The 12,882-nt window shown below is 50.0% G+C and overlaps 2 protein-coding genes across 2 annotated transcripts; both read right to left on the bottom strand.

The window, feature by feature from the left end:
* Positions 1-1,618: 1,618 nt before the first annotated feature.
* On the bottom strand, positions 1,619-6,610 carry EMWEY_00015740 (hypothetical protein, conserved; the record flags this gene model as incomplete). Its single annotated transcript, XM_013477405.1, has 1 exon — positions 1,619-6,610. One exon carries the CDS (start codon positions 6,608-6,610, stop codon positions 1,619-1,621), a length of 4,992 nt encoding a protein of 1,663 aa, XP_013332859.1.
* Positions 6,611-7,646: 1,036 nt separating this feature from the next.
* Positions 7,647-8,468, bottom strand: EMWEY_00015730 (hypothetical protein; the record flags this gene model as incomplete). Its single annotated transcript, XM_013477404.1, has 1 exon — positions 7,647-8,468. One exon carries the CDS (start codon positions 8,466-8,468, stop codon positions 7,647-7,649), a length of 822 nt encoding a protein of 273 aa, XP_013332858.1.
* Between the last annotated feature and the right edge of the window lie 4,414 nt (positions 8,469-12,882).

Raw genomic sequence — 12,882 nt, 5'->3', positions numbered from 1 at the left:
TATATATATATATATATATATATATATAATAAAAGGGAAAGGATAAAAGGAGACAGTATGTCGCAACCAGCAGCAGATGCACCATAAGCAGGAGATGCAGCAGCAGCACGAGAAAGACAAGCAGCAGCAGCAGATGCAGCATAAGCAGCAGCAGCACAAGCAGCAGCAGCAGCACAAACAGCAACAGCAGCACAAGCACCAGCACCACCACAAACAGCAGCAGCAGCAGCATAAGCGGCAACAGCAGCATAAGCAGAAGCAGCAGCACCAGGAGCAGCAGCAGCAGCAGCAGCAGCAGCAAATAAGAGATACCTTGCTGCTCTAGAGAGTGCCTTCGTTGCCCCTGGCACATCCATTCGTACTAGGCGACGAAGGAGAGCAGCAGCAGCAGCAGCAACTGGTGTAGGAATAGGAGCAGCAGCAGCAGCAGCAGTTGATGTTCCTTCTGCTGGCTGCTGCTGCTGCTGCGTCAGGGGGAATACAGCTAGCAGCAGCTGGAAGTATTGGAGGGTGCCCTGCAGCAGCAGCAACAGCAGCAAAAGCAGCAGCAGCAGCGGCAAAAGCAGAAAGGAGGTAGTGTAATAGACTGCAACTGTTGTTGGAAGCAGCAGCAGCAGCAACAGCAGCAGCAGCAGCAGCTGCAGCAGCAGGCTTACTGGCTTGCTGCTGTCCTTGATTAGCTGCATAACGTAGGCCTTAGAGACATGCGCATCTAATAAAGCATTAATACCAAATAAATAAATAAATAAATAAATAAATAAATAAATAAATAAATAAATAAATAAATAAATAAATAAATAAATAGTCTCCTTTTTTTGTCTCCTTACCTCTACTCTTAAGGTGCTGCGGTCTCCATAGAACGCCAAGGCCAAGAGACAGCATCTGCAGCGCGAGGCAGAGGCGGCCAGAGGAGACAGCAGCAGCAGCAGCAGCAGCAGCTGCTGCTGCTGCTGCTGCTGCTCCACCACTCCCTCCTGCTGCTGCTGCTGCTGCTGCTCCTGCTGCAGCAGGGAGACTCTCTATAAGGATAACCCTAGCAAGATGTTGCGTAACAACAGCAGCAACATCTATACCACCAACTGCAGCAGCAAACACAAAAAGGAGACAAAAAGGAGACAAAAAAGGAGATAAAATAAAATAAAAGAATACAAGGAGACACAAGGAGACAAAAGGAGACAAAAAAGGAGACAAAGAGGCAAAAAGGGAAGAAAGGAGACAAAAACACCTACATGTCTCCTCTAAACCCTCATAAACCCTCGTAAACCCTAATAAACCCTCATAAACCCTCTAAACCCTCATAAACCCTCGTAAACCCTCATAAACCCTCTAAACCCCCTAAACCCTTTTTTAGGGTTTACCTCTGCTGAATTCAGGACGAAGATACACTGCATGCGCTAGCAGCACGAGTGCAGCATCAACAGAGTTAGAGTGCTGCAGCAGCAGACAGGAGGGGACACGGAGGAGACACAAGGAGATAACAGCAGCAGCCGCAGCAACAGCAGCAACAGCACAAGAGACCCTGTCCCCCTTTTTGTGTCTTCTTTCTCCTGTAGGGTTTATATTTTAGGGTTTATTAGGGTTTATTAGGGTTTAGGGTTTATTAGGGTTTAGGGGTTTACTAGGGTTTAGGGTTAGCAGTAAACCCTCTAGGGCTTACCTTATGGACTTCTCCCGTTGCAGCAGCAGCAGCAGCAGCAGCTGCTGCTGCTGCTGGTCCAATACCCCATGCTGCTGCGCAGCAAAGGAGACGCAGAGCTGCCTCGATGTCCTGCAGCAAGTTGGTGCAGCTGCTGCAGCAGATAGCATACTGCAGCAGCTGCAGCGCAGCAGCAGATACTTCTCCTGTGTCTCCTCTAGGTAGACAGGAGTAAGCAAGAGCAAAGAGACTAATAGGAGGTACAGGTGTCTCTCCTCTCTCTCCTTGCTGCTGCTGCTGCTGCTGCGGAGGTAGCAACAGCTGCTGCTGCTGCTGCGGAACCAGCAAAAAGTGCTGCTGCTGTTGCTGTTGCTGCTGTTGCTGTTGCTGTTGCTGCTGCTGCTGCTGCTGCACGAGGGTAGGGTAAGACTGTCCTAGCCTCTGCAGACTATTAAGGAGACACTGCTCTATTGCTGTCCCTAATTCATCTGTCTCCTTATTAGGGAGACGCAGCAGCGGCAGCCAGCAGCAGCGCAGCAGCAAAGAGAAGGAGGAGATAAATTTAGCCTTAAGGAAGGGAGAAGCAGCAAGTACAGGGGAGTGCTGCAGCAGCAAACAAGGACCATCAAGTGCAGCAGGGGACAGTAGCTGCTGATGCTGCAGCAGACCTGCTGCTGCTGCAGCAGCAGCAGCAGCAGATCCTGCTGCTGCTGCAGCTGCTCCTGTTGCTGCTGCAGTAGGAGCTCCTCCTCTAGATACTGCCCATAGAACTCTCTCCTCAGGGACAGCGCGGCATATATGCGACACTCCTGCTGCTGCTGCTGCTGCTGCTCCTGCTGCTGTACCTTTTGACCCTCCTCCCGTTGCTGCTGCTAGCAGTAACGCACCATCCCTGCGTTCTGCTGCTGCTGCTGTCCTTGCTGCTGCTCCTCCTGCTGCGGTGGAGGCAGCAGCTGGGGACCCCACAATGCATTCTTGCTTCAGTCTGTAGGTAGACAGCTCAATCATCCACAGCTGCTGCTGCTGCTGCTGCTGCTGCTGCTGCTGCTGCTGTTGCTGCTGCTGCTGCTGTTGCAGCTGCAATTGTTGTTGCCTTTGGCGTCTTCTGTAAACAGCAGCAACCTTTCGCGACAGTGCATCTTCTGCTGCTGTTGCTGCTGCTGCTGCAGTCGTGCTGCTGCGCATTGCTGCTGCATGCGATGCCCATGATGTTGGGGCTTTAGGTTTATAAGAAAGAGAAGAAAGAGACAAATCTAAGGCCTCATACAGTCTATCGTCAGCAGCAGCTGCTGCTGTTGCTGCTGCTGCTGTTCCTGCTGCTGTTGGTGTTGCTGCTGCTGCTGCTGCTGCTGCACTAGGGGGAGGATACGTCAGTTGGACAGCAGAGCTTAAACTGCGGAGAGAAGGAAGACGTAGAGTTGACGCCACGACGCTGCTGCTGTTGCTGCTGCTGCTGCTGCTTCTGCTGCTGCTGTTGGCTTTACACTTTAGCTGCTGCTGCCAGCGACGCAGCAAGCGACAACTCACAGGAGGTGCAGCAGCAGTTGCTGCACCTTCTATAACAGCTGCTGCTGCTGCATCTGCATGCGCAGCTAGTGCAGCAGCAGTAGCAGCAGGAAGCGGAGCAGCACCGCATGCATGCGAACCAGCATGACAGTGTAACAGCCCTTCTGTTGCTGCTGCTGCTGCTTCTGCTGCAGCAGCAGCAGCAGCCAGTGCGACGCTGTCAGCAGTTGCTGCTGCCGCTGCCGGCTGGGTTTGCTGTTGATGGTGCAGCAGCACCTCTCGGGCAGCTCGACGGGCAGCTGTTGCTGCTGCTGCAGCAGCAACAATCTGCTGCTGCAGCAGATCTGCTGCCATTGCCTTTAATACTAAGGAAGGCAAAGGAATAGCAAGAGACATCTCTACCCCTAATAAGGCAGGGAAGAGAGGAAGAGGAGGAGGCAGCAAAAAAGGGAATAGCTGCAGCAGCGCAGCATCTGCTGCAGCAGCAAACCCAAAGGGTGCAAAGAAACCCGATAGCAGCAAAGCCTGTAATGGCAAACTGCTGCTGCTGCTGCTGCTGCTGCTGTCGCTGCTGCTGCTGCTGCTGCTGCTCATTGACAAATTATCTAGGGGCAGCATTAAGACACCACAATTTGCATATATGGTGTATTGTGCTGCACCGCAGCAACAGGAAGCACATGGTGCCTCTGCTTCTGCTGCTGTCTCTGCTGCTGCTGCTGCTGCTGCTGTTGCCCCAGATACTTGCTGCAGCAGCGGTGTTAAGCTAGCAGCAGCACCCGCGCGCCGATGCTGCTGCCCGTTACAGTGCTGTATAGTTGCTGCATTTCCATTTGTCTTGCCTGTGCTGCTGCTGTTGCTGTTGCTGCTGCTGTTGCTGCTGCTGCTGCTGAGCAGCGGGAAGCGGCTGGTAGTAGTAATGTCTCCTCTAGGTTTAGGGGCGAAGATATGCGAGCCCAACATAGGTGTTGGATCCTCCTCTTCCTCTTGCTGCTGCTGTTGCTGCTGTAGCTGCTCCCTCTGCTGTTGCTGCTGTTGCTGTTGTTGGCTGCTGCAGCAGCAGCAGCAGCAAGAGGTAGTAGGTAGCTGCAGATGACCAAGAGCTATACCCCATCTAGTTAACTCCATGTGCGGAGAAGAAGCAAAGAGACTATGATTTTGTATAAAGAGACAGAATTGTTTAGGTAGATACAGCTGCTGCTGCTGCTGCTGCTGCTGTTGCTGCTGCTGTTGCTGCTGTTGCTGCTGCTGCTGTTGTATAAGACCAGGTAACTGCAGCAAAGGTATAACTGCTAGCAGCAAACCTGATTGTATTTTCCATAAGAAAAGAGTTGTAGTTGTTATGCCGCAGCAGCAATCAGACAGAAGATCTGCTGCTACCTTGCGCAGCAATTTGCTGCTGCAGTTGGGGTGTCTCTGCAGCAAGAATATACCTTGAGGGTTAGTAGGACGTGGTATATGCTGCAGCAGCAAACGGAGACAACCTCCTGCTGCTGCACCTCTATAATGTATTGATATTGGTGTCTCTACAAACCCTACTAATTCTTGTCCTGCTTCTGCTGCTGCTGCTGCTGCACCTGCTGCAGCAGGTGCAGCAGCAGCAGCAACACCAGCAGCAGTCATTCCTCTTCCAGTACTTGTCGTAGATGGACCCCCCCCTGCAATTGCTGCTGCACTACCACCAGCAGCAGCAGCTGCTGCTGCTGCAGCTGCTGCAGTTGCTGCAGCAGGTGTTAATAGTTTGCTGCAATCAATAAGAGCAAGAACACCACATGTAGATGCAGCAGCAAAGCACCAACTATCATATGCTGCTCTGCTGCTGCCTCCAGCAGCAGATAATACCCTATAAGCAGCAGCAGCAGCAGAAGGTAACACCATAGGGAGAAACCCCACCAATAAACACCCTGGTAAACACCATAGTAATAAATCCCCATTGTTTGTTAATCCCCCTACTAGTAGACTACTAATGCTGCATAATGCAGTAATTATTGTCTTTTTCCCGCTGCACCCTGGTGCTCCTCTACCTCCTCCTGCTGCTGCTGCACCTCCTGCTGCTGCTGCTGCTGCTGCTGATTCAGATGATAGGCGAGGGTCTATAGTACTAGAGGGAGTAGGCAACAAATATACAGATGCATGCATGCGCTCTGCTGGAGGCCAGAGGAGAGGGGGCCCCCCTCCTATAGAGAAACAGTTATCTGCTTCTTCTAGTACCTGCTGCTGCTGCTGCTGTTGTTGTTGTTGCCATTGCTGCTGCTGCTGCTGCTGCTGCTGCTGCTGCTGCTGCTGCTTATTATTCTTACGAGTAGCACGATTTAGATGTATTGCTGTTACTGTACCATCAGAGAAAGAAGATATAAAATAAACACCTCCTTGGCTCTCTGCTAGGCAGCAGCTAACACAGTGTTTGCTGCTCCTGCTGCTGCTGCTGCTGCTGCTGCTGCTGTTGCTGCTGTTGCTGCTGCTGCTGTTAGCTGCAAACGGCCACTGCAGCAAGTGCTTGTGGCCGTCAACAGAGCCCCAGAAGGATGCTGGCTCCGATAGAAGACGCAACCTGTTGCTGCTGCTGCTGCTGCTGCTGCTGCTGCTGCTGCTGCTGCTGTCTGCTGCACCAAAGAGAGCAGCAGATGGATTGAACATCGAAGGCATTGGAGACTCCTTCCGTTTAACAATGGCACCGCTGCTGCTGCTGCTGCTGCTGCTGTTGCTGCTGCTGCTGCTGCTGAGTTGCTGCAGCGATCCCCGTAGTGCTGTAGGGATGCGCCATACTTCACTAAGACTAAAGGAGAAAGTAGCTCCTGCTTCGTTCCATACATCTCCTGCTGCTGCTGCTGCTGCAGTTGCTGCTGCTGCTGCTGCTGCTGCAACTGCTGCTGCTTCAGGTGCTTCTGCTGCTGCAGCTGCTGCTGCAGGGAAGTGCTTACGAAGGGACCAACCAATCATAAGACGATCAGGCCTACTAGGAGTAACACCGAGGACGCCTAGGCCTGCGCTGCAGCAGGAGTCTGCTGCTGTCTCTCCTGCTGCTGCAGCAGCAGCTGCTGCTGCAGTTGCTGCTGCTGCTGCTTGTTCTGAAAAAACAGGGAAGAAGACAGGACCCGGCAGAGACGGACAGTCTGCTGTCAGCAACTGCAGCGGCACTGTCCCTAGCGCAAGTCCTCCCTGTCTCCCCAGGGTGAATCCCCCTTGCTGCTGCTGCTGCTGCAGCATTAGCTGCTGCTGCTGCTGCAGCTGAATATCTGGAAAAGACAAAGGAAAAAGAAAGAGACGCCCTCTTGAGGTGTATGCTAACAGGAGACACTCTGCTGCAGCAAAGGCAGCAGCAGGACACACCCTGCTGCCCCCAGGCCACAGGGCACCCGGCTCTAACAGCTGCTGCTGCTGCTGCTGTTGCTGCTGCTGCAGCTGCTGCTGCTCCCGGCTGTTGCGGCACTTCACGGTGTCTGCAGCAATAGATGCCCATAAGTCACTCATCTCCACAGGCAGCAACTGCATGCCAGCCCATGTTTCTCCCTGCAGCAGCAACAGCAGCAGCAGCAGCAACAACAACAGTAGCAGCGGCAGCAGCAGCAGCAAAGGCTGCACCTAGAGTAAACGGAGGAAGTACTAGACTACTAGCATCAAAGGTAACAGCAGCAGCAGCAGCAGCAGCAGCACGAGCTGCTGCTGCTGGAGGAGTAATGATTGTGTACGTACCTTGTGTGTCCTGCAGCAGCAGCCGACATCTTGCTGCTGCTGCATTTGTTGCAGCAGCAGCAACTCTTGCTGCTGCTGCATAGCAGGAGGGGCCCAAGGAAGGGCATCAGAGAGACAGAAGAGTTCTGCGTGTCTCTCGTATGTCCCTCCCTGTCTCCTTTGCCACAGCAGCAGTCTCCTGCTGCAGCGCAGCACAACATAAGAAGAGGAGACAGCTAGCTGCTGCTGCTGCTGCCTCCCGCTGCTGCAGAAAGTGTCTCCGTTTAATGTCCCTGTTGCTCCAAATATAGGAGCAACAAGGGGAGGCTCCCATCCGCTGCTGCTGCTGCTGCTGCTGCCGCTGCTGCTGCTGCTGCTGCTGCTGCTGGTGTTGGTGCCATTGGTAGCGCTGCTGCTGCTGCTGCTGCTGCTGGTAGTGGTGGTGGGTAGGTGCTGCTGCAGCACACTGGTCTTTGCTGCTGCAGCAACAACAGCAAGCATCTCGTCAGAGGAGCGGAGGGCCCAACCAGTAAGAGAGGGAGTAGCAGGAGACCCAGCAACAGGATGAGCTCGCCTCCAGCTCCTTAAGACACTCCTGCAGCAGCAGCAGCAGCAGCAGCAGCAGCAGCAAACAGCATCAGAACCAGGAACAGCATCAGCAGCAGCAGCAATTGTAAGAGCAGCAACTGCAGCAACAACGCCTAGATGGAGCTAGGCAGCAAGCAGCGAGCCTCATTCAATGGCAAGCAGCAATTGCTGCTGTTGCTGCTGCAACGAATACTGCAGCAGCAGCAACAACAGCAGCAACAACAGCAGCAGCAGCAGCAGCAAATCCTTACGCTAGATCCCAGACTCGAAGACAGCCGCATGCAGCAACAGCAGCGCAGCAAACGGATCCCATAAGAGGGGCAGGTAGACCTTGCTGCCCAGAGAGAGCAGCAGCAGCAGCAGCAGCAGTAGACTGCCGCTGCAGCTGCAGCTGCTGCTGCTGCTGCTGCTGCTGCTGCGGGTTCCCTGTGATGGATTGTCCTGGTTGGGGAATTACAAAAGAAGCAGCAGTTGATGATAAACCAGAAGAAGGAGCAGTAGATGCAGCAACCCTTGGATCCTGCTGCTGCTGCTGCTGCTGCTGTTGCTGCTGCTGCTGTTGCTGCTGCTGCAGTGTACGGCTGGGTAGTGCTCTTAAGTCTGCTGCACTGGTCACTCCGCCAGGGGGGGCCCCTGGGGGGCCCCCAGTTGCTGCACCCACTAAGAGGTCCTTATATACATTATTAAGTCTCTCTACATAGTCCTCTGCGTCAAAGGGGGGAGGCGGCTGAGCAGCAAAGGAGACAGGGGCCCCCATGGGGCCCCCTGGGGCCCCCCCCCCATAGGAGGCACCACATAGGTTACAGCAGCAAGGGGGCCCCTCCTGGGGGCCCCCTGTGGTGGCACCAAAGGTCTCCGCGGTATCTGCTGAAGATGCAGCTCCGGGACCTCTAGGGGGGCCACCTTGGGGGGCCCCCACTTGGGGGGGCCCTGCCTGTGGGGCCCCCACTTGGGGGGCCCCCCCTCCTATGGGGCCCCTAAAGGAAAGCTCACATACAGGGGTAAAGGCTGCCCATGTATCTAAGACGAGGCCCCTACCAGCACCTATACAAGGAGACAGGAGACACATAGATAAAAGGAGACAAATAAATAAAAAGGAGACAAATAAATAAAAGGAGACAATTAAATAAATAAAAGGAGACAATTAATTAAATAAATAAAAGGAGACAATTAAATAAATAAAAGGAGACAATTAATTAAATAAATAAAAAGAGACAATTAAATAAATAAAAGGAGACAATTAATTAAATAAAAGGAGACAAATATATAAACAAATAAATAAATAAGTAAATAGAGGCAAATAAATAAATAAATAAATAAAGGGAGACAAATAAACAAACAAATAAATAAATAAATAAATAAATAAATAAATAAAGGGAGACAAATAAACAAATAAATAAATAAATAAATAAATAAATAAATAAAAAGGAGACAATTAATTAATTACCTGTAGCTAATATAAATCTTGGATCCGCAAGTGTCTCCACAGAAGAAACCTCAAAGGGTAAACGTCTATAAATAAATAAATAAATAAATAAATAAATTAAATAAATAAATAAATAAATTAATTAATTAATTAAATAATTAATTAATCGATTAATTAATTATTTAATTTATTTATTTATTTATTTATTTATTTATTTATTTATTAATAAAAAGGAGACAGCTAGTTATAAAAGGAGACAACTAAATAAATAAAAGGAGACAAATAAATAAATAAAAGGAGACAAAAAAAAGGAGACAATTAAATAAATAAAAAAAGACAAATAAATAAATAAATAAAAGGAGACATTTACTTAATAAAGGAGACACATAAAAGGAGACAAATAAATAAATAAATAAAAGGAGACAAACAAATAAAAAAAAAAGGAGACAAATAAATAAAAAAAAAAGGAGACACTTACTTAACAAGGGGACAAATAGATAAAAGGGGACAAATAAATAAATAAATAAATAAATAAATAAATAAATAAAAAAGGAGACACTTACTTAACAAGGAGACACCTTCCCTCTGTAAGAGACCATAGCCTTGCCCTTAGATCGGAGTGTACAGACACCACAAGTTCTTGACTAGTTGCATGCAGTGCAGCAAGAGGTGCAGCAACAAAGCATGCTGCTGTTGCTGCTGCTGCTGCTGCACCTGTACCCCATTCAGGTAGTAATACTAAATGAGGAAGCAGCAAAGGGTTACGTGTTGATGAGGGGGCACCTCCTCCTGCTGCTGCTGCTGCTGCTTTTGTGGCTGCTGCTGCTGCTGCTGCTGCTGCAGCACATCCTGCTGCTTGGCCTGCAGCAGCAGCAAGTCCAGCAGCAGCAGCAGCAGCAACAGGGTCATCCCCTTGACCCGCGCATTTGCTGCTGCTTCCATTACTATTGTTGCTGCTGATGTTGCTGCTGCTGCTGCTGCTGCTGCTGCAGCATAGCTGCTGCTTGCTGCTGCTAATTTGCCATAGATAAAGGGGACCTTGGTGTGTCCCTGTTATACAAAGAGAAGAAAAAGAAGAAAAAGATAAAAAGGAGACACTAGAGGAGACACATATATCTGGCCATACAATAGAGGCTAACCATTTAGGGTCCAACATCCTGCAGCAGCAGCAGCAGCAGCAGCAGCAGCAGCAAGAGCAACAGCAGCAGCAGGTGCTGCTGATGCTACTGCTGCTGCTGTTGCTGCTGTTTTATACCGCTGCCCTTATGTTGCTGCTGCTGCTGCTGCTGCTGTGTTTGTGGAGGCTCAGAAGGATTAAGATGCAGCAGCAGATATATGAACTCTTGGCCTGTTGCTGCTGCTGCTGCTGTTGCTGGTGCTGCTGCTGCTGCTGTTGTAGTTGCTGCTGCTGCTGCTGATGCTGTTGCAGCACAACAGATTGAATACAGAAAAGATATATCGTTAATACTGTCCCTAGGAGACACAGGGAGTACTTGCTGCTGCTGCTTGTACAGCTGATTTATAGCAGCAGCAGCAGCTGTTGCTGCTGCTGCTGTTGCTGCTGCTGCTATAGCTACAATTGCTGCTAATCAGCTTCAAGGAGAGCAGCAGCAACGCCTCAATTATGCTGCTGCTGCTGCTGCTTTATTATTTATTAATGTGTGCTGCTGCACTGCATGCAATGGATCCTTGACCTGCAGCAACACGCCGGGGGCCCCAGGCAGCAGCAGTCCGCTGCTGTTGCTGCTGCTGCTGCAGCTGCTGCTGCAGCAGTATATAAACTAGTAGTTAATCCCTAAAAATAAACATTTTTCTGTACATTTTATTCAGCAGCAAATAATGTAGAAGATTTGCTCTAACTGCAGCAGCAGCAGCAGCTGCTGCTGCTGCAGCTACCGCTGCTGTTGCTGCTGCCGATGCTCGCTGCTGCAGCCAACCACCCCTACCTTTGTCTTGTTGCTGGGGGGCCCCACCGCTGCGGTGTATAGGCAGCTCCCCCCTCATTAAGTGTCTTCTCCTTTTTGTGTCTTTGTCTTATTCTTATTGTTCCTTAGAGGAGTATAAATAAGCTCTTCCCCTGCTGCTGCTGCTGCTGCTGCTGCTGCTGCATCCTTTCTGCTGCTGCAGCTGTATCGTTGTTGCTGCTGGCTTGTTCTCTACATCGATTCCTCCCGTTCCCCAGACATGCACCGCGGACGCCGCTGGTGGCGGGTGGCTGCAGCAGCTGCAGCAGCTGCAGCAGCAGCTGCGCTGCTGCTGCTGCAGCAACAACCTGCAGCAGAAGCATTTATTGTGGGGGGAAGCAGCAGCATGCTGCTGACACCTACACCCATGAGCAGCAGCAGCAGCAGATTCCTCTCTTCTTATACAGATGCTGCTGCCTTTTCCCCTAGCCGCCGCAGCGCAGCAAGAGCAGCAGCAGCAAGAGCCGCAGCAGCAGCAGCAGCAGCAGCAGATCCTGATGTATCCGAAACTGCAGATGAGGAGGTGAGACAATTAACACTTGCATATCTCCATTAGTGTTGTAGTGTGCAGCAGCAGCAGCAGCTGCAGCTGCTGCTGCTGCTGCTGCTGCACACAAAACAAGCTAGGGTGTACAGGGAGGTGTATCGATGGTCTATTGACGTGGTCTAAGGGTTTAGGGTTTAGGGTTTAGGGTTTAGGCATTGGATGTATTTGTTGTGTACATTTATGGCTATAAGTATCTCTCTCTTTTTTTTTTCTTTCTTTGCTGCAGTTGCTGCTGCTGCTGCTGCTGCGACCTTTGCTGCTGCTGTTGTTGCTGCTGCTGCCTGTACTGTATCCTTTTTCTGTATTATTTCCTGTCTATACCTTTATCTACTGCATGTTTTCCTCATTTTCTATTCCTTTTTCTGTCCCTGCTGCTGCTGCTGCTGCTGCTCCCCCTGCTGCTGTTGCTGCTGCTGCTGCTGCTGCTGCTGCTGCTGCTGCTGGTGCAGGTTGAGGAGGAGGAAGAGGAGACACGTAGTACAGGTCGTGTAACACGTAAGGAGATAATAGATGAGTTAGTAGAGGAGACAGGAATAAATAAGTTAATAATAAATAAATTAATAAATAAATTAATAAATAAATTAATAAATAAATTAATAAAAGGAAGAAAAATATATATTAAGGGTTTAGGTACTTTCTTATTAAGGAGAAGAAAAGAAAGAATAGCAAGAAACCCTAAGACAGGAGAACCTGTTGCTGCTGCTGCTGCATCTTTTCCTTATCTATCTTTTTCTAAGGGTTTACGATTAGCAGTAAGAGATACAATACCATTAGATACAGCAGCAGCAGCAGCAGCAGCAGCAGCAGCAGAGGAAGAAGCAGGGGGAGCAGGGGATACATCAAGGGTCCAGCAGCAGCAGCAGCAGCAGGAGAAGAAAAGTTCTTCTAAGCTTTTTGGTTGGATGCCTTGATAAACCCTAAACCCTAAACCCTAAACCCTAAACACTAAATACTTTCTCTAGGGCTGCAGCAGGAGACAGTTTGCTGCTGCTGCAGCTGCAGTATATAGTTCTCTGCTCCTGCTGCTCCTGCTGCTGCAGCAGATAGTTTGCTGCTGCTGCAGATACAACACAATACACAACAACGTTTGAACTCCTCTTGTCCTTTGTCTTTATTAATAAATACTCTCTTCCTGCTGCTGTTGCTGCTGCTGCTGTTGCTGCTGCTGCTGCTGTTTCTGTTGCTGCTGCTGTTGCTGCTGTTCTCCAGCTAGATAGGGATATAATAGTCTAAGGGTAGCAGTAAGAGTAGCCTAGAGTTTACTCGTCTCTAGGGTTTAGGGTTTAGGGTTTAGGGTTTAGGGTTTGCTGCTAAAGAGACGAGCATGTCATGACAATATACCCCAAACATACGAGCAGCAGCAGCAGCAGAATCAGCAGCAACAGCAGCAGCAGCAACAAGAGTAGCAGCAGCAACAGCAACACCAGTAGCAGATGGACAATTGTGTCTCTAAGGAGGATCTAGCGCACTAGTGTTTAGGGTTTAGGGTTTAGGGTTTTTGATAGGGAAGCAAGGATTAATTAGCATGAGTTGAATAACCAAGGTC

This window comes from Eimeria maxima, genomic scaffold (assembly GCF_000499605.1).
Source record: "Eimeria maxima Weybridge genomic scaffold, Emw_scaff125, whole genome shotgun sequence".
Classification (NCBI taxonomy): Eukaryota; Apicomplexa; class Conoidasida; order Eucoccidiorida; family Eimeriidae; genus Eimeria; species Eimeria maxima.
Note: the sequence above shows the minus strand (reverse complement) of the source record. Positions and strands in the feature narration are given on the sequence as shown.